A 20812-nucleotide genomic window follows, 5' to 3' on the forward strand; every position below is an offset into this window, starting at 1 on the left:
TCTTTGCTCAGATTCTTAAAAATGATTAATTTAGCTGGCCTTTTAAATTCCCCTTCCTCCGTTGTCAGCTGCTCACCGTTTAATATGCAATATTCTGCAAAACAGCTGCCAGTGCAACAATTAATGAAGCAAAACTTAATGTGTAATCACAGTCAGAATTAGCATCATTGCTTTGATATTCATTACATTTGTTTCAGGGAAAGAAAAACAAGTATTTCTGGTATGTTTCATTGATCTCAAAACACTTTCCAGTCTGGACGTGATGGGGCCTATCTCAGGTGGTTTTTTGAAATTTCATTAAAGTAGGTCAGGGACATTTGCCTCCGTTTAGGTAAAATGTGGAAACCTTGCCCAGGAGCAGTGGCATCACTTGGCTGCTGAAGCCCAGAGGAATTTACAATATATAGAAAGCTAAGACGATCTTTGCTTCTCTTAGACAATCTTTGCTTAACTCTCTGTATCTCCAACAGACATTCCAGAACTGTCACAATGTTTACATCGTCTCTACTTCTATTTTGAGTTAAAATTATGTACATGAAAAGGAAAATTAGTAGCACTTGTTATGTATTCCACCCGGTTGGCCCAGCATCATGTAGGACTTCCCTCAGCCCTGCTCTGATGCAGGCCTCACTCAGCACTCTGGGAATCCGAGCTAACCAGTCTGCCCAGCTGAGGGGTTGAGTTGCATTTATCTGTAAATGCATCTGGCTCCCAGTTCCTTGGTTTAAAGTTACATTTGCGACAGTTGGAAAACTAAAGTGAATATTAACTGACCATACTGGCTTTGGTGACGTTTGGCCATTGACAGTTCCCTAGTTAGCCCAGTTACCCACGTCAGTCATCTCAAAGAATCTTTGTGGGACAGGCTTTCCTCCACTTGCAAGATCTTTAACATAGCATCGCATTTCTTCTTTTAAAGCAAGTTAGCCCATTGCCAAAAGATTTTACTGGTTTAAAGCTGAAACTGTCTTTCTAGGACCTAATTTCAAGGACTTCCCCATAGCTGAGATGCCCCGTACCAGTGTTAGGAAACTCCTCGTGTGGACTGGACAGAGCATTTTTATCTCATCTTTTGTTTGAAGTGATTCGTTGGCTTCAGCTCCCCAGCCACCTTCTGTACCAGTCTCCCACTCAGACCCCTAGTGATGCCTACGCAAAAGTGCTGAGAGTGCCTCCCGCAGATTTAAGGGCTTAAAACTTTGTGCTAAGAGTAATAACGGGAGTGGGCTAAAAGGGCAAGCAATAAAACTAATAGACCAAACAGCCATTCTGCTATCTGAGCCCCAAGTCCACTCCACTTCTGTGGCCAGTGGTCAAAACAGAAAAGAACTGGAGGGGATGAGGAGGTCAGAGGATCAGGGAACTAAAGCATTATGTGAATTCACCAGCAGGATGTACAGATTGCTTGTTTATATTGTTTTTATGTAACTAGGGAAATAAAACTGATTTTTAAAATGCAAACCATTCCTCTAATTTTTTTATCTGACAAAGTGAGCAACTTAAATTCTATGAAACTCTTTGAAGTTTATGAACTTTTTATTCCATTTCGGGTAAGCCATGATCGTTGCCGATTTTGAAGCAGCACTATGTGACCAGGGTGTTAATGTGCTACTACAATGAGCTTTTTCTTTGCTCGAGTGGGATTCTGTCTGGGGAAATGTCCCAAGTCTAGCTAGTGTGTATCACTAGTGAAGTTAGTCGCATTGTATTACGTATAGGTTGGGTGGATGGGACATGAAATTATTACTTTGGAAATGTAAAAAGTTGATTCAGCTCAGGACTGTGGGAATCAAAAGCTCCTTTGTCCCAAAGGGCCTAACTGACCACATCAGTTTTACTGTCACGTTTAAGGTTCTGTACTTTGTCACTTAGACATGGAAGTTTATATTGGCCCCTTTATTGACGTATCTGATACCTAGTTTCTTGCATGAAAGCATACTTCTCTACTAGTTTTAAGTTCAACCCTTCCACCTTTCCTTCATCAATGTCAGGTTCACCGTATCTTTGGCAGCTATAAACACATGTAACTACCTACTAGGAGTATACCCAACACAAGGGACCCGAGAGGGCCAGACCTGCTCCTCCCACGGTCCCTGCTCACTTTCAGGGCAACAGTGAATAGCTGGTAGAAGGAATTATCTACGTACTCCAAGTAGACATATATATTTATTTATTTGCATATTTAAAGTTTACACACATGCCATAAACTCCAATATAATTAAAAAAACAAGCCTTAATGACTCTGAGACACATGGTTTCTTCTGTATCCCAAGCCAAGTCCCAAAGTGGAGGTAGAGCACGCACGTGTTCCTATTTTATAAAGTCTCATGGTATATAAATGGTTAAGGAGAATTTGAAACCCAACCAGGCCTACAGGGGTGCTGGACTGACACTGAGACCATTCCCAAGGGAATGCCATGGGAGAAGAAACATAAGTCTATACAAAAACCTTTAACATTTAGAAGAATCACATTAATTCCAACAGCTTTACTTAGGCTTGGCCACCCAATAAATTACACACTCACTCAGGTACCTGGAAGGTTATTGCACAGCTCCATAACTGATCAAGTCAGAGCAAAGTGGTCACTTACCCCACAACCAGACTCGACTTGCTCCTGCAGGGACACCATGCCTGGCACAGGCTGTGGGGTGGCTGCAGTCGAACCTTGCCTCCAGATTATGAACCACTAAAGCAGCAGGATTCTCATGGGTACTTTCACTTCAGAGCGTCATGTTTATTGACGTGGAGCTTTCTGAATAGGGAGGCTGAGCCACTGCCTGCTCAGTAAGACAAATAACATTTCCTGTAGCACTCTAGATTGAAGGAGGCAGTCAATAGTAAAAATGAATTTCAGTAGCATGTTCCTGACAGACTACACAGCAGCCCTGGCTCAAGGATTTCTCCCCCTGCGTGATTCCTAAGACTATTTGCTAGCTGATTCTTTGTTTTGGCAATTTGATGGTTTTGATGAATTTGCTGTAATCCAGGGGTGTTCAAGTACTTCTCTGAGAGCTGGCCTCTGCCTTGGATTATGCTTCAACAGTCTGGAAATGAGGTCCCTAGCTCCCTCTGTTACAAAGTCAGGAAATGTGAATTCAACCTGGAGTACAACAAATGATAAAATGCCACAAAACGTGGGTTAGAAAGATCAAATAGCATAAATATTCAAATCTTAGCTAACGAAGTGCTGGGTCTTTTCCAGTTATGTCTTACCCGGGATATTCTTCTGTAGGTCTCTTGGTATGTGTTTGTCTCAAAAGGAGGCTTCCCAACTAAAAATTCATAGCAAAGAACTCCAAGGCTCCAGAGATCCACCTTCTCATCATGCATCCGACCTTCGATCATCTCGGGAGGCAGATAGTCCAGGGTGCCACAGAGAGTGGTTCTCCTAAAAATGGGAAGCTCAGGTTGACATACTGTGGGGTTTCATTATTACAACAGCTACTAAAAACACTAACGTTGATTAAATGCTTCCCCTAGGCCAGATCCTGTGCTGTGAAGTAGGTACTATTGTAAGTCCCCATAGGAAGAAGACTGAGAGAGGTGTTTAAGATCACACGGCCTAGCAACCAAACTTAACCCCAAATCTGTCCAATTCTAGAACCTCCGTGAATAATCTAAAATATAAGAAGTTGAATGTATCACTACTTATAAAAGCTGCCATGCACAGTTCGCCACAAATATAATTTGGAGTTCTACATTTGTTTTTCTATAATACAGATATGCTAAGAAGCTTGAGAGAACCAGGTAGCATTGATAAGAAACTAGAATATTGTCCCACTGTGAAAGATCACTGGTACACAAGATACACTGAAATTTTGAGGGTAACCTCTGAAATAATATTCTTGGCAAAAATACTTAACCTGAATCTCTTCAGGCCCTGAGACCTGAATTCCAGTTTCCAGCAAATACAGGGGATAAAGGTCCAAGTTAAGTGACAACACAATCAAAAACTTCATTTTAAAATGTAGGGGGACTGGTCTAGACTAAGACCAAAGAAATACAATCAAATACAATGCATGGACCTTGGCTGGGTTCTGATTTTAAAAGCCAGCTATGTAATTCCATGGACAACTGGGGAAATTTCAATATGGACTAAATGTTAGATATTAATGCTGTCCATTTTCTTAGGAGTGATAATGATTGTGATTATATAGGAGAATATCCTTATTTTTAGAAGATGTATATTACATGGTGCTTAAGGTTGAAACAACATGATGTTTGCAGCTTATTTTTACTGTTCACCAAAAAAGTATATGCAGCCAATATGGCAAAATCAGAAAAATTGTTGAATGTAGGCATTGGAAAGACAGGTATGCTATCAGCTACCAACTCACTGTGTTTCTATCCATTTAGGTTTTTATAACAAAGATTACAAAAAAGCTGGGGATGGCAGACACCAAGCCAGAACAGCCCATATAGGTTTTTGTTGCTTTGTATCAGGTACTCTTCGCCACCGATGCTTCTTACCCTGACACGGCGCTAGTGCCGTTCAGCCAGGCCTGGCACCCAGCGAGCACAGACATTCACCACGTGAATCAACCTGGGATTAAGGGGCTACCTCTCCCGACATCTAACCCCTCTTCACCACGGAGATGAGCAGAGGGACTGAATTAGAGGTTCTCAAACATAATAACCAGGAAACTATTTACAGTTACTAACATTTGGGATGCAGGGTGAAGTAACCATCAAAAATTATATAAATAATCTTTTCAGAAAGCAGTACGCCATCTTTTCTACTTTGTCATGACACCACTTCGACAGGTTAGGTCTAGTTTAACCCTGCAATTCCGTGAAACCCATAATTCTTTACTGTTTGTCTTATCAGGTGACGACAGCTCCCACTAGTGACAGCCAATTAAAAAAAAAAAAAAGATTCAACACATTGCTGGAAACAACTAGAAGTGGTCTGTAACAAAAGCAAAGGGTTTTTCCCCCACATGTCATCTGTTTTAGTCTTACTTACAATTTTTTTCTTACTGGCTTTCTTTTTAAAAGTCATCTGGCTATAATTTTGAGTCGTTCCCCAAAGCAGACAAATCCTAATCAGTAGATGTATGCTTTAAAATGCCCCACCTCACATGAGGCTTCAGAGCTTACTTAAACCCAAATTAAATTTAAAACAGCAGAGAATACTTTAAGCTCTTGTTTGGAAAGTTCACCTGAGATTTAAATTGCTTTATGAGACTGATGTCCTGGCTTCAGCTTTAAGAGGGGACTAGAACTATCCCTGCTGCTGACAAAAAAAGAACAAGGAGAATCTCCAACCAACACCCTCAGAGATCCATCCAAACCAATTTGTTTTTCTTAAGTTTCTCAAAGTACATGCTACACTCGGAGCCCTAAATCTTTGTCCGTGCAGCCCTCTCTTGCTGCCCTCTGGAACTTCTCCCTGTCTCCTTGTCTGGGAAGCAGGGAGTCTCCACCCCATCATTAAGTTAGCAGTTCCTCCCCCTCTATACACAGGACAAGTATGTGACAGAGGTGAAGTGCTGATCTGTTGATTTGTCCCTTTCATTAGCCTCTAAGAACATTAAGCATCTTGAACTCAAGGCCTAGAACTCCATAAATAGGCCAAAATGGTCACAGAATAAAATTTTCTTGAAGATACTGGTTTACCATCAGGCACAGATTACTCCAAAGTATTTCTGGGTCAGTCACCTGCCCCACTTAACGCAAAATCTAGACTTAAATGTTTTCTGTTTAGCTCGTGATTAGCACCCCCCCAGGGCTTTTGCTACACCAACCATGACCTCTAAAGTTACATACCTGGAAGATGGGGCATGTACTGACCAGCCAAAATCTGCGATCTTAAGCTCTCCAGCTGATCCAAGCAGCAGGTTCTCTGGCTTAATGTCTCTATGAATAACTCTCTTTGAATGGCAGTAAGACAGGGCATTTGCCAATTCTGTGATATACTATTAAAAGAAGTATTGAAAGCCTATGTGTTAGACTTTACAAAATACACATTAATATCAGACATCTCTTCTACAAGGAAACCCAACATAGATTAACATGTTTTGCAGGTTTTAAGGCAAACATTATAGAAGTGATGGATGCATCTACAAAAATCAATTGAACCAATTTATAGTGGTTCACGTGAAGTACAAGTTACTCCGTGCTTAGTCCTCTCTTTGCTAATACAGCTGATGTGACTGAAAGGAAAGATACTATCGTACAGAATTAAGACAATGCTGAAGAACTGGTACAAATTAAGGATTCACATGTGTAAACGCTACTTTTTTTTCTTTTAAGAAAAAAAGAGCTTCAAGTGCTGGCTGGGCCTGGTGGCTCACGCCTATAATACTAGCAGAGGTGGGAGGATTACTTGAGCTCAAGAGTTTGAGACCAGCTTGAGCAAGAGCAAGACCCCAGCTCTAGTAAACATAGAAAAATTAGCCGGGCATTGTGGCGCACTCCTATAGTCCCAGCTACTTGGGAGGCTGAGGCAGGAGGATCCCTTGAGCCCAAGAATTTGAAGTAGCAGTGACCTACGATAATGCCACTGCACTGTACCCAGGGAGACAGAGCAAGACTGTCTTTTTTTTAAAAAAAAAAAAGACTACTTTAAGTGCAGTCAATTCCCATTTTAAAAACTAAGATCATTCTGCAACAAAAGGATTTGTTTGAAACTAAAAATTTACTTCAGGAATATCACGAGGAAGAGTTATCTTGAACAATAAAATAAATAGAAAGTAAAAGTAGTTACACTGGCATATTAAATAGCACGTTAAATCTGGGAGTATATGAATTCATTAGTCAGTATAAAAGTACAGAAGAAAGTTTTTTTGTTGTTTTTGTTTCCTTACTTTTTTTTTTTTTTTTTTTTTTTAAAGAGACGGGGTCTCACTTTGTTTTCCAGGCTGGGGTACAGTGGCACAATCATAGCTCACTGTACCCTTGAACTCCTGGGCTCAAATTGATCCTCCCGCCTCCACCTCCCAAAGTGCTGAGATTACAGGTATAGAGCCACTGCACCCAGCTACCATCTCTTCCAAGAAAGGATTTTCCAGTCCCAATCTCAACTTAAGATTTAGCAAGCAAGTCCAGAATTTGTTTTAACATATACATAAGAATTGTTTGTTAGTATATTGAAAGAATATATTTAGCTCTGGCTAAAGTTTGAGAAGAGTTTGGTTTCCAAAGTCATTGCTAGACAAGATTGAACATTATTTTACACTAAAAAGGTTTACTAAACAGGTAGAAACCAAATGTCATTGTCAGAAAGGATATTTTGCATTCTTTTCACCCAAGCCAGAGATCAAAATTTAGACCACAATAAACTGAAGGTGAAAACAAAGAAAGCTGCTCTTCTACCACATACACTGAGTTGCTGATGCTTGATTTGCACACATGAGAATTCCAGAGGGCAATGGATTTTCCCCCTCAAATCCTCTCTGGACAAGCTATTAGTTTCATCAGAGCTCTCTGGCACCCATTTCTTTCCATAATCACATGTTAGATTGTGGCATCTCAAGGTCCCTGACATTTCTCTACAATTAGTTTTATTTGAATTCATCTGAAAAGTAGGTACAGGTATATGCATTCTAACTAAGGAATCTAGAAAGAACCGATCTTTCATTTTCTATCTGCTCACACCAAAATAAATTCCATCTGGATTGAAGCCTTAAGCATGAAGAAAGAAAAGAGAAAAGTAGGCCAATGTGTAAAAAATTTCATAATCTTCGTATGAGGTATAACATAAACATCAGAAACTGAAGAAAAAGATTAACTGACTAAAAACAAAACAAAACTACCACCCACCATAAGCAAAATTACAAGCAAAAAAAAGCCAAGAGTAAAGTATTAGCACCTTAGGCGTCACTATCACTACTGAGTGCAGATTTCCTTCGTAATCTGTAAAAGAAAGCTGGTCCAATAGAAGAAATATTAATTGCCAATTAAATAAACTGATTTGTTCAGCTAATATTTAAAAAGCAAACAAAAGATCTATTTCTGCTTATCAGAAGGGCAAACATTTACGCTGAAGTTTAAAGTAGTATGCCATCATTGCAGAGACACCAGAGGGTCATTCCCCAATAGTGTGATTTTAGATGCTAAAAGTAAAATCACTTGAATTTAAATGCCATTTAAATCAATGCCAAAAAAAGGAAAACTAGAGTGCACACTATCCAGAGATCTCCACCAGGAAACAGGTCAAAGTAACCACAATTCAACAGGCCCGTCAGGCTGCTGATTCAACAATAAATAGCCCCAATTAAGACTAACTTCTTAAAACAAGTAATTTTATGCAGATAAAAAAGGAGAAGCATAAAAAACCATAACCATGAAAGAAAAAAGTGACATGTTGGACTTCATAAGATTAAAAACTGCCTGTGGCTGGGCACTCCTGTAATCCTAGCACTTTGGGAGGCCAAGGTAGGAGGATCACTTGACTTGAGGCCAGGAGTTTGAGACCAGACTGGCAACATAGCAAGACCCCATCTCTAAAAAAAAAAAAAAAAAAAAAAAAAAAAGTTACCCGGCTGTGGTGCCGCACACCTGTAGCTACTCCAGAGGTTCAGGAAGGAGGACTGCTGTAGCCCAGAAGTTTGAGGTTGCAGTGAGCTTTGATCATGCCACTGCAAGTGCCACTGCCTGGGCAACACAGTGAGACCCTATCTCAAAAACAACAACAACAAAAAAAAATCCCAATAAAAGAGGACAAAAATATCTCATCAGGCACTTCAAAGATATACAGATGGCAAATAAGCACATGAAAAGATGCTCAACATTGAGTCACTAGGAAGTTGCAAATCAAACAATGAGATACCGTGACACACCTATTAGAATGACTAAAAACCAAAACACTGGCATCAAAAGCTGGCGAGGATGAGGAGCAATACGACCTCTCACTCACTTCGCTGGAATGTAAACGTGGCACATCCACTTTGGAGGACAGTTTGGCAGTTTCTTACAAAGCTAACCATACTCTACTACACAAGCCGGCAATAGCACTCTTAGGTATTTACCCAACTGATCTGAAAATTTATGTCTCTACAAAAACCTGCATGCAAAGGTTTATAACAGCTTTATTTATAATCACCAAAACCAGAATCAACCAAGATGCCCTTCAATAGATGAATGGAAAAAACTGAGGTACATCCATACAATGGAATATGAGTCAGTGCAAAGGAGAAATAAACTGCCAAGCTCCCCAAAAGACACAGATGAATCTTAAATGCACATTGTTAAGTAAAAGAAGCTAATCTAAAAAGGCTACATATTATGATTCCAATTACGTGACATTCTGAAAACGGCAAAACAATGGAGACAGTGAACAGATCAGTGGTTGCCAGAGATTGGGGGTGAGAAGGGTTGAGTAGTTGAGACACAGTGGTTTTTTTTTTTTTTTTTTTTTTTAGAGCAGTCTAACTGTTCTGTAGGATAGTGGTGTAACAGAGGACACATGACATTATGCATTTGTCAAAGTCCGTAGACCTTTACACCACAGAAAGTGAATCTCAGTATATGCAAATTTAGAAGATCCCATCCACAGGATCCCAGGATGGAATGCAGACTGTGACTAAAGAATCTAAAGGGAAAGAAAACAAAACCAAAGCACAATGAAGGTTTACACAGGCATCACATAGAAGAGAGAGCTCCCAGTGGCCAAAGTTGTAACGATTTGAGCCACAAAGTAGTAGTGGATTATAATTCAAAGTATAAAATAAATACTCATGAGTCCATATTTTTAAATAAGTGATTGAATGAAGGGGTCTAGACAAAGCTCTGGTACAGCATCCAGATAATTTATATAGGTACTCCACCCACTCTCTGTCCCTCAGAAGTGGGCTATGGCTGGTAACTTCCTTGTAAAGAATACAGTACGGAAAGGGGAAAACAATAGCACCTCTGTGTGGAGAAACCTAAGGCTACCTCAAGTCAAGGGACCAGGCTTAACACCCACAGTGATAAGTCATGTTAAGAGATTACCTTCCTAAGAATGCACTTTACCTCTAATCTTCCTCTCAAAAACCCATAAATCCAATCATGAGAAAAACTAAGGAAATCTGAATAAAGTGTGGACTTCATTTAGGAGTTATACATCAACACTGGCTCATTAGTCATGACAAATATGTCATACTAATAGAAGATGTTCATAGAATTAACAGGAAATTAGGTGTAGGTTATATGGGAACTCTCTGCACTGCCTTCACAATTTCTGTAATTCTAACTATTCTAGCCAGGGACAGTGGCACATCCATGTAGTCCCAGCTACTTGGGAGGCTAAGGTGAGAGGATCCCCTAAGCCCAGGAGTTCGAGTCCAGCCTGGGCAACATAGCAAGATCCCGCCTCCTTAACAAAAACTATTCTAAAATAAAACACTTACTAAAAAAAGGCAACTATCTATATATGTTTCCATTGAAAAACACCAATGGAAACAAACCAGTCAAAACATCAACCATAATATTCTACCTGGTACCCAACTTTACCGGTACATATGGTACACCTAAGCTATTTTGGTTTTTCCATTTCAAATATTTTACCCTAAGCTATCCTTCCACTAAGACAAAACCCACTCTAATATAATGAAAGGCACATTGCTATGCAGGACAGGTATACAGGAGATGGAATTAGTCCAGACAATAAATGAAAACTTACAGTGGCAGTTCTCTGTTCATCAAACTTTGAAAGTTTCTGAAGTTCTCTATAGACTGTTCCAAGTGGTGCATATTCTAGAATTAGGTAAACTCTGGTGGCATCATGGAAATAACCATACAGTCTGAGAATGTTAGGATGCCTGCAACAAAGGGAGAACACTTTAACACCTGGTTTTGGAGCTGATAAAAGAATATGTACTAGGTATCAAACCCCTCATATAACACCAGTGGTGTTTCACGTGAAATCACATCCACATATTTTACATGCATTTCAAAGTATTAATGGACCTGAGGTTTAGTTAAGACTATTTCCTTCTTTTAGGCATCTTTATTCTTTGGGGGAAAATTCAGCTGCATATTAATTCTCTGCACATTAAAAAAAGGACATGGCTTTCCCACAGGAGTTTGACACCCAGACACTGAGACAGATAAAAGAAGTGCTCAGTGATGGCGCCGATGGGTGCCAAGCAGAGTGGGCGGTGCGGCTGCAAGGAGCGCGGCCCCAGCCCGTGTTGCCAGGTGTAACAGAAACACAGGCCTGATGCAGCCAGCTTTTAAGTATTAGCATCTAACTCAAATTTAAAAAACACTGAAAGGCAAAAAAAAAAAAAAAAGGAAAAACAAAAACCCACCAGCCCAAGTCAACCTGCAGGCCACCGTTTGCAATCCCTGCTTACCTCAGGAAACGGGTTTCATTCCCCTTAATTACTCAAAAAGATCTGCCCATGTAAATTATTCCATTAACATTAAATCCTCAAGTGATTTTTTAGACTCATAGCACTTAAGTCTAGATAAATTTTTGAAAAATGACAAGTTTAATCATTCTTCATGGCCCTATGAAACCAGTCCTCTAAAAAGTTTATACTCTTAACTCTTATGAACTTTAAGTTGTACACTTTTTTAAAAAGGCATATAAATTTTAACATGTATAGCATGGGGGAAGCACAGAATTATTACCTAATAACAGTGAGGTACGGAAGCTTATATACCCTTTTTCACAGGGCCAGGGGGAGATGGGGAATGTAGACAATTCTTTTGAAGGGCAGTGAGCCATTAGGGAGAATGAATGGACCGGACGGAAGGTGGGAGGCAGATGTCACGGGAAGGGCAGGGGTGGGGCTGCCGGGCACTGTTCTTTTGAACATTAATCCAAAAACTCACCGAAGGTGGGACTGTATTTCCACTTCTCTTCTGAGCTGATGCTCCACTCCTGCTTTTTCCAGCTGAGCTTTAAACAACACTTTAAGAGCCAGGATAAACTTGCTCTGTTTTTCTCTTGCCAAATAAACATTACCAAACTTTCCTTTGCCCAGCGGGCGACCAATTTCAAAATCTTCCAAAGCCCATTGCCTTCTAGGAAGGAATTTGAAGATTTTTAAAATGTGATAAAACACATCTTTTCTAACAATTTATCAATGAGTACTAGACATTCTATAAATAGTTTTATATTCAAAATTACTCGATATGTATGCTCAGCAAGAACTAAGCCAATAACCGCCATTAACAAGTTTCCACAAACATTAAGCCCTGACTTCCCCAGCTGCCACTAAGTGTGTGAGTCAGTGACAGGAACACTCTTGGATTTTCGAGGTGAAGCACCCAGTGAGAAATATCTCAAGGCTGTCCTATGCTCGGGATTACAGACCTATGACCAAACTTAAGACCATAAAAATGGATCTGTACTTGGAGAGGAAGGAGTGCTTCAGGACCATCTGGGGGGCCTTTTTCACACTAACCACAGCTGCTCCCTCCAGCCCCAGAGATGCTAACACTCTCCAGGTAGAGAGCCACTCCAGTGGTGGTGGACAGGGGCACTGTTACTGATGGATGCAGGATGGACCCCACAGGCCATTTGGGGCACGAGAACCATTGGGTTTATACGCGCGCACGCGCACAAACACACACACACACACACACATATTTTTTATAATTTAAAGGTTTATTCTGAGCCAAATTTGAGGACCATGGCCCAGAGCCACACCCAAGAAGCTTTGAGCAAGTGGACTCAATTTAGATTCCTTAAAAAGCCTCTGTTAGACAGCTGAAAGCAAAAAAGTCTGTGGGTTCATTCCTGGCTCCTCCTCCTACATTCTAGAGTCCAGACGATTCAGAGACCAAGAGAGCAGGCTTAGTCTGCAAAGATACTGCAGCCAACCTCTATAATAAAGAATACTATAATTGTGTTAATATTATCAAAATACTCAGTCATAGGTATACAGTCTGCAACATATTATTTTTTAAAAACTTGCACCTCTGTGCAAGAATAAAAAGTATAGAAGCATAAACCGTATGTAGTGCTTGCTTCTGAGGGTAGAGAAGAACATCTACACATTTCTGTAACAGACTCATCCAAGCTTTTTCTAAATTTGAAAAGAAATTTTTAAAAATTAAGTCTCTAGTAAAATTCATCATTATAAAAAAATCCCTTTTTAAAAAAAAATTAGAAATCTGGAAACATTTATATCTTCTAAATGAAAATAAAGTCCTTTTTTTTTTTTAGAGTTCTCATAACTAAATTTGCAATGAAATGGAGTATTCTAGTAGAATAGCATAGAACTTTGTAAACAAAAAAGCTTACTTTTTTGATTCTTCATTTTTCTGTTTTGATGCCAGTTCCTCCTCAGAATTATTTCCTATATGGAATAAGTTAAAAACCTATTTTTAGAATAACTTTATAGAATAAGTTGAAAAGCCGTGAATAGAGATGAATGGTCACCAAAATATTAATGGTAGATCAAAATGATAAATCTGGGTTTTTTAGCTTTCTTTATAGAAAAAGGACTACTATACCCTAACCTGATTCCCATCATGTGAACTCTTTACAGAATTTCTAGAGTAAAGATGAGCAGACTTGTGTATCATTAGGCCCTCCTCCAATAATTTGAAAACTACATATTCTCCTGAAGCCTCAGTTTCCAAATGAGGGACTTTAATGGCAGAATTACCAATCTTCCCATCCACACACTACATACAAATTATCAACATGTAAGAAAACATAAGCCAGCCACCCTCCTTCTACTATATTAGTTGACAAGGAGAAACATAGGAATAGAAGACACCAATTCAGCAAAATGGACAATAAACCGGTTGTGCAACAGGGGACCACGGTAACTATTAGCCACAAGAACATACGTGACATCCGGCACTCCAAACTCAGATATTTGAATGTAGGTCCAAGCCGGTTTTCTTCCCTCACTGTTCAGTCTCAGTTAATATCAATATCACCACCATCTCTAACTCCTCTTTACTCACGGGATAATCTATTGTCCAGTTCTACTGCGTCTACATCTTAAATGAGCTCTCAAATTTGTATGCATCTCTCCATCCTAGCTCTATCTTTGGATAAACTGACTGCTTCCGAGTCTTGGCTTTCTTAATAACTGATTTAATAACTGAGTTGTTAGCCTTCATAAAGTGGTTACAAGGACTGAATGAGACAACGTTGATGAAGGAAGCCCTTATCTCAGAGCCTGCTGTGTGTAAGCACTTAACACCCTCCCTGCTCCACCCAGGTCAGGTCATTGTCATCTCTGACCTCAACTTCCTGCTCATCTGGTACTACTGGATCCAGCGTTGCTACTCTCCAGTACAATCAATACATACAAAGTAAGCCTTCGAAAATGCAAAGCAGTCTGCTCTGCTCAGAAAACCTTCGGCAGCTTCCCAATGCTGCAGAAATGAAGCCCCATTCCTTAACATGGCCAGCTGTGCCCACGGTGACCCCGCCTCAGCCTGCCTCAGTCCAACCACTTCTCAGGATTTCCCCCATGCGCCAAAACTTCTCAAGTTTTGTTCCTCAAATGTACCTGTTACAAGGACCCTACACCCAGACCCTCTAATAAGCAATTAGAAGGACATGGGATCAATACTGTGTCCTCCCTGGTTGCCCAACTCTTCCAAGAGGGTGGCGATCGGGTTTGTGTTTTTAGCACAGGCCTGGCCCATGGTAGACATTGTTACTTCAACCTGGACATCTCATTTCCTCCCCATCCTCAAGAGATATAAAAGCTAGGGCTCCAAACAACAAATGCAAGTCTGTATTTTTAGCAACAACTACACAAAACAACTATCTAATGAGTCTCAAAAAAGCCAGTTTACCAGGTGCTGACGGCTGGGGCTGCTTGTTCTTTTGGGTGTCATTCAGTGGCCTGGAGACAGGATGAGGTGCGCTGTTTGCCTGCAATTGCTTCTGCGTCTGATTTTGAGCCGGTTTGTGACCGGAGGCAAGCTTTTGTGCTTGTGAAGGAAAGCGCTGGGAGGAATTTGAGGGACACAGGACACGCTGGGCCTGGCCACTACTTGCAGATGACGGATTCTGACAGGGAAATTGCTGAGTCACTGGAACACGTTTTGGACCACCACCAAGTGGAATCGTGGCCTAGGTTGGAAGGGAAAATAAACTTTATCATCTTCACGAAAGAAAATGAGTATCTTAAGAATTACAGTTTATTTTCTAGCATAACAAAATAATGAATTAGATGGTAGGGGAAAAGCTATTTTAATCAGCACTTCCAGAGGATATAGCTAGTACATAGCTGAAAGGAATACCTGAATGATACCTCCACCCCCAACTCCTCACCCCAGTTGTTCTTCTGTTTTACCCTCCACCCCCTACTCCTAAGAGCTATGATGCAAAACTTTATGCCAAAATCCCAATTACTTTGAAATTTCTTTGATAATACATATGTTTAGAAAAAAGGCTAAAAGAAATACATCAAAATATTCAACAGTAGTTATCTTCAAGTGAAGAAGTTTTGGAAAGCAGTCTAAATTTTGGTATGTGCTAGTTTTTCTACAACAAGCTTATGACTTTACTATTAGTAAACAATGTTTCATTTTCCAAGTACTTACCAAATGAACTTAAGCAAAACAACTTTGACAAAGAGGAAACAAATGTAGGTTTTTAAAGTTATTACTAAGATGTATTATTTACATGCCTGTAAGTCATGTATTACAAGCTTAACTATTAACTCTAAGAGGCTGAGATAATCAAACTAAAATGGGGTGGGGAGGGAGAGTTCCTTCAGCTTCCGCAGCCCAGCATGAGGGGCGAGTGTTGGAAACTGAAGCCCGGAGGACCATCACCAGCTCGTTGGTGTAAATGCCTTACAAAAAGGGGATGGAAAACTTCCAAATACAGAGCCAATTACTTCTGTAATTAAATTAGCACAGCATCCACAACACGGTAGAGTAAGGCAGCAACAAATACATAAAGCCATTTTAAATGTAGAACAATTTTTTTAAAGGAACTTTATCATAGGAATTGAGAATCAAATAGTGACTCAAGGTATCCTTTTCTAAGTGGTCATGTTAAACTTCTAGGCAATAAAAAAAGTATCCACTTATTTGAAGAGGGAGACTTCTAAAAACAAACCCAAACCAAGTTAATATATATATTCTTATGCTGATTTCCTACAAGGAAAAAAAAAAAACCTGGGAGTTACTTCTATTAATGAATCTTTACATTAGAACACTGGCCTAATGCTCCACAAATATTAAGTGCTGAGAACCAGGGAACCATTCCTGGATTTCAATCTATCCTCATCTGAATTAAGCACCCCTCCTCAGGACTACGCAGGTCCTAAACATGAGTATCCCAAATCAAAAAATCCAAAATCTGAAACTTTTTGAGCTATGACATGCCACTTGAAATGCTCACCGTAGCATTTTGGATTTCTGCTTTTCAGATTTAGGACGCTCAACAAGTATAATGCAAATATTCCAAAATCCAAAAACACTCCTGGACCCAAGCATTTCTGAGAATGGATACTCAACCTGTATTATAAGGCATGGTATTGGCTCACACATCTCCCCAAAAGGCTCTAAGTTCTTCTAAGGCAGGGACCAGGTGTTTTCACCATTGTAATCCCTGCATCTGACACAGTACCTGGCTCTAAGTAGGTTCTCCAGAAACATTCACTGAAATGCCACTTGATATTCATCCCTCTGGATTTATCACTCCCTGAATTATTAGCAAAGAAGCCATGCCAAAAAAGTTAATTTCTGAAACAAGAAAGTACAGACAAGTTTGGGGCTCCTATTGGGAACACTATTACTATTATCCTGCATACAGTGGAGGAATACAGATATTTAAATAGCTAACTATAAGACAAGGCAGAACAAAAACAAGTTACAGTGCAGAATCAACAAAATGTTACTGAATGCCAAGAAAAGCGACTAATTCATCAACAGAAGTGTAGTAGGGGATCTAAAGATACAATCCAAAGTAAAGTGGGAAGAATTCCAATCTCCATGAGAGTTTTATAAATGTAAGGTTACAGATTATTCAGTTTACCTTAACAGGCCCTGAAATGCAGTTTTCTTTAGCTCTGTCCATGATGCCTGAAAAAGAAAAAGAACCTTTAATTTAAACAAAACCACCTGCTTCAAAATGATGTTGCTATGACAGGCAGAGTTATTGCTCCCTGATGAAAAGGCCTCCACCAACACAGGATTTCACACTTTTTGTCCAAATGAAGGTGATGGGGTGGAGCACTTTCCCATCAGATTGATACAGGACAACAGGTGTGGGGCTGTTTCTACAGGCTGACCCCTTCAGCCTCCAAACACTCAGACTTAACTCCTCAATGGACTCATCTTGCTGCTCCATCCACTCTTCTCTAATGGGTCACTGCCATCCGTGTGCAGCCTGCTGGAATACATAACTGCTACCTTAAAAAGTCCTCTATGTAATTGTCACAAGCCATGACCCCATCTCTCATCTCCCCTTCCAATAGCAAAACCAAGAACTGTCTACACTCGTCAACCCTACTGCTCCCCCGACCCCCTGAGCCCATACCAACTGGGCTTTTCTCTCCCCACCACTTTAGCAGACTCAGACGCCTGCTGTGCCAAATTCAAAGCTCAATTCCACCCTCATCTTAGTTGCATTCTCATCAGAATTTGACAAGGTTGATCACCACCTCTTATAGCTTTCTTCACTTAGCTTCCAGGTTTATCTCCCACCTCACTAGCTGTCCTGTCTTCTTACCCAGCTTTGCTGGATCCACCTCATCTTTTCCCAATCTGCGTGTCTGGGGTGACCCTCCCCCTCTCCATGTGCTGGGACCCACATCATCCAGTGCCTTGGCTCTAAATGTCTTTTATTAGTATAATTCAAAATGCATCCTCTGCCCTAACCTCTCCTCTGATTGCCAGACTCGGATATCCAAGTATTTGCTCAGGATCTCCCAGAAATGTCTGCCAGGCACCTCAATCTTACTTAACACATCCAAAGCTGAACCTCTTCTTTCCTCTCCTTGCTCATAGGATGCCCTGAGCTCAGGCCTAGAACTACTCTGTCTACACTCACTCCCTAGGTGAGTTCATCTAGTCTCTTGGCTTTCAATACTATCCACACGCTGATGACTCCCAAATATTCATCTCCAGCCCAGACCTCGCCCCTGAACTCCAGACTTAGATTTCCTACCTTCTACACAACATCTGCACCTGGTTTTCTGAGAGGCATTTCAATTTTAACATGTCCCATACTGAAGTCCTGATCCCTCCCCACTTCCACTTGCCCAAATCTATTCTCACAGATGTCCCCATCTCAGTTGATGGTAACTCCATCCTGCCAGTTGCTCAGACATGATCCTTTACACAGTTCTCTCTCTCTCAAACCCCACATCTAATCCATCAGCATATTTTGTAGGTTCTACCTTCAAAATCACTGCTCACCACCGCTACCACCATCACCTGGTCAAACCACCATTCTCTCCTGGATTGTTTCCAACAGGCTCCCAATGGTCTCCCCACTTCTACCCTTGCCCCAGGATGGTCCATTCTCAGCACTGCAGCCAGTGGTCTCATTAACAAGTGTTGGTCCTTAGTTCAGAAGCCCCCATGACTCCCCAGCTGAAACAAAAAAAATTCAAACTCCTACCTACACAGACATATCTATGAAATCTCATAGAATGTGGACCTGACCAACTCTGATTTCATCTCCTCTTCTCAACCACTGCACACCAGCCACACATGGCTCCTTTCCTTCCTCAGACAAGTCCCTTGCCAAAGGCACTTTGCACTTGCTGCTCTCACTACCTATTAGGCTCCTCCCCCAGGTGGGTAGCTCAGTCCTTCATTTCATTGAGGTGTCTCATCAAATGCCCCCCTCCAGAACCATCTCTCCCTTATTTTTCTCCATAGTCCTTAATATCTGATATGAACATCATGTGCATCTGTTTACTGCCTATCTCCCCAGAGTCAGATATCCAGCCGCCTGCTCAGAATCTGTACAGAAGAAATAAGCTCCGTGAAAGGACTTAGACCCATTTTGTTCATTGTTGCCACCCCAAAACCTAGTACATAACATGCCTAGCACATAACATGTACACCAGTGCTTTAGGAATGAATCAATCCACTGAAAAAGGAAATCAATAATAAAAATAGTTTATAACACTTAGTAAGCCCATACTGTGAGTCAGGCACAGGAACCTGTCCAGTAGTAGACCACTAAGAAAGCAGAAACCTTTCTTACCCAGGTGCTTTCTGAATTCTAGAATCCAAAAGAAAGAACTCCCCAAGCCCATGTTTTCAAATCCATTTTACAAATAAGCAAAAACTCCACAGTGAAGAAATGAAGACAGAACTGGGACTAAAAAGGCTGGAGCCTTTATAAAAAACAGTGGGTTAGTAAAAAGGAAAAGGAAATGCATGTTTGTGTTAAGCAAGTGTTAATTTCACACACGCTCTAATACTTTCTTCACTTTCCCTAAGGGTTACAAGTAGGAGACTAATGAGATCACATAGGCCTCAGGACATTTATTTAACATTCTTCTGACAGAAGCTCCAGTTTACTTTTTTTCCGAGGGAAACTGAATAATAAGCAAAATGGAATAAGATTCTGATCCAGAATTTTGGAGAGAGCCCCAGGAAGACTGCTCTTCGGGCAATTCTGATCTGCAACCAGATTTCAGGAACCAGATGACCTTCATGGGATCCATTCAGTTCAAACCAAAGATCCTACTATTTTTAATAGAAAAGCTGTTAGGTTAGTAACACAGAAGGAGGTTTATACACTTTTTTTTCATCTCAGATCCTTTTCCTCATTAATGTCTGCAGAGATTAAGGGGAGGAATGAGGAAGTATGTTGTTGAAAAACGTCTAACTCAAGGAACAAAGGAGATTAAGGAACGGGGAGAGATGTTAAGTCTAGGACAGTTAGTCATTAGTCTAGAACAGTCTAGTAGCTACTTCTACCTCACCTGGATGTTTGTTGGAAATGGAGACTCTCAGGCCCAATCCCAGATCTGATAAAACAGATTCTGCATGTCAACAACCCCAGGTGATTGGTATGTACCGGTCTGCGTCACTAGTTCTCAATTAAGTATAAGGCTCACCTGAAGAGTTTGTTAATTAGACGCATGGGTCCTATCTCGAAGCAACTCTGATTTACTAGGCCCTAGATGGGGTTAAATTTTTAACAAGGTCTTCAAGTAATCCTGACATTACTGCTCCAAGGTCTACGGTTTGAGAAGCACCCGCCCGGAAAGGCCTCTGCGAAGAGGTTCTCATCCAATAATTCACCCGCTCATCTAGCCAGGATTAGGGCCTTCCCAGGAAGGCACACTACTGTTTGATTTCCTTCATAACACCCACCACAGTTGCAAGTTATCCTGTTAGCGCGTAGTCCGTCGCCCCACCCCCATTAGAATGTAAACTCCAAGAAAGCAAAGACCACCTGTATTTTTTTACCCTGGTAATCACCGAATACGAATTCCAATTAGAAAGCACACCCTCGCCCCGAGCGCCAACGACACTCAACCTCTAGCTATATTAACAAGTGACATCTTACAGGGCTCCTCGGCACCCAGGAGCAATTGGAAAGGTGCTGGGAGGGCAAAGGAGAACGGCATGGGCCGGGGCCCAGGGACGCAGGAACCGGGGGAAGGACTTGCCGCTCCGCTCATTCCCTCTCCGGCCCGCGGCCCCACCGCCGGCTCAAAGGCCACCGCAGCGGGCCGCCCCTCATCTGCCACACAGAGGTATCCCCTTCAGCCTACCCGCAGACTCACCTCCGACCCAAGGCTCCGAGTCCTCCGAGCGCTCAGCCGTTAGGATTCAAAGGTTCTTCTTTTTAAATAGGAGTTAAACCCTCTAACCACAGAGCTGATTGGCCTGAGCTAGAGAGAGGCTGCCTTGTGATTGGTTGACAAGAACCCGGCGACTGAGTCCCGTTCCGAGGCGCAGATGGCGCGCAGGCGC

General features: G+C 41.1%; 1 protein-coding gene across 1 annotated transcript; it reads right to left on the reverse strand.

Moving 5' to 3' along the window:
- Nucleotides 1-2671: 2671 nt before the first annotated feature.
- AURKA (aurora kinase A) lies at nt 2672-20627 on the reverse strand. Its single transcript, XM_069495892.1, has 9 exons — nt 20623-20627; nt 16902-16948; nt 14705-14984; nt 13185-13239; nt 11768-11959; nt 10608-10746; nt 5771-5919; nt 3215-3389; nt 2672-3101 (listed from the first exon to the last, which is right to left on the reverse strand). Exons 2-9 carry the CDS (start codon nt 16941-16943, stop codon nt 2925-2927), a joined length of 1209 nt encoding a protein of 402 aa, XP_069351993.1. The 5' UTR covers nt 16944-16948; nt 20623-20627; the 3' UTR covers nt 2672-2924.
- Nucleotides 20628-20812: the final 185 nt, after the last annotated feature.

Source organism: Eulemur rufifrons, chromosome 20 (genome assembly GCF_041146395.1).
Source record: "Eulemur rufifrons isolate Redbay chromosome 20, OSU_ERuf_1, whole genome shotgun sequence".
NCBI classification, from domain to species: Eukaryota; Metazoa; Chordata; class Mammalia; order Primates; family Lemuridae; genus Eulemur; species Eulemur rufifrons.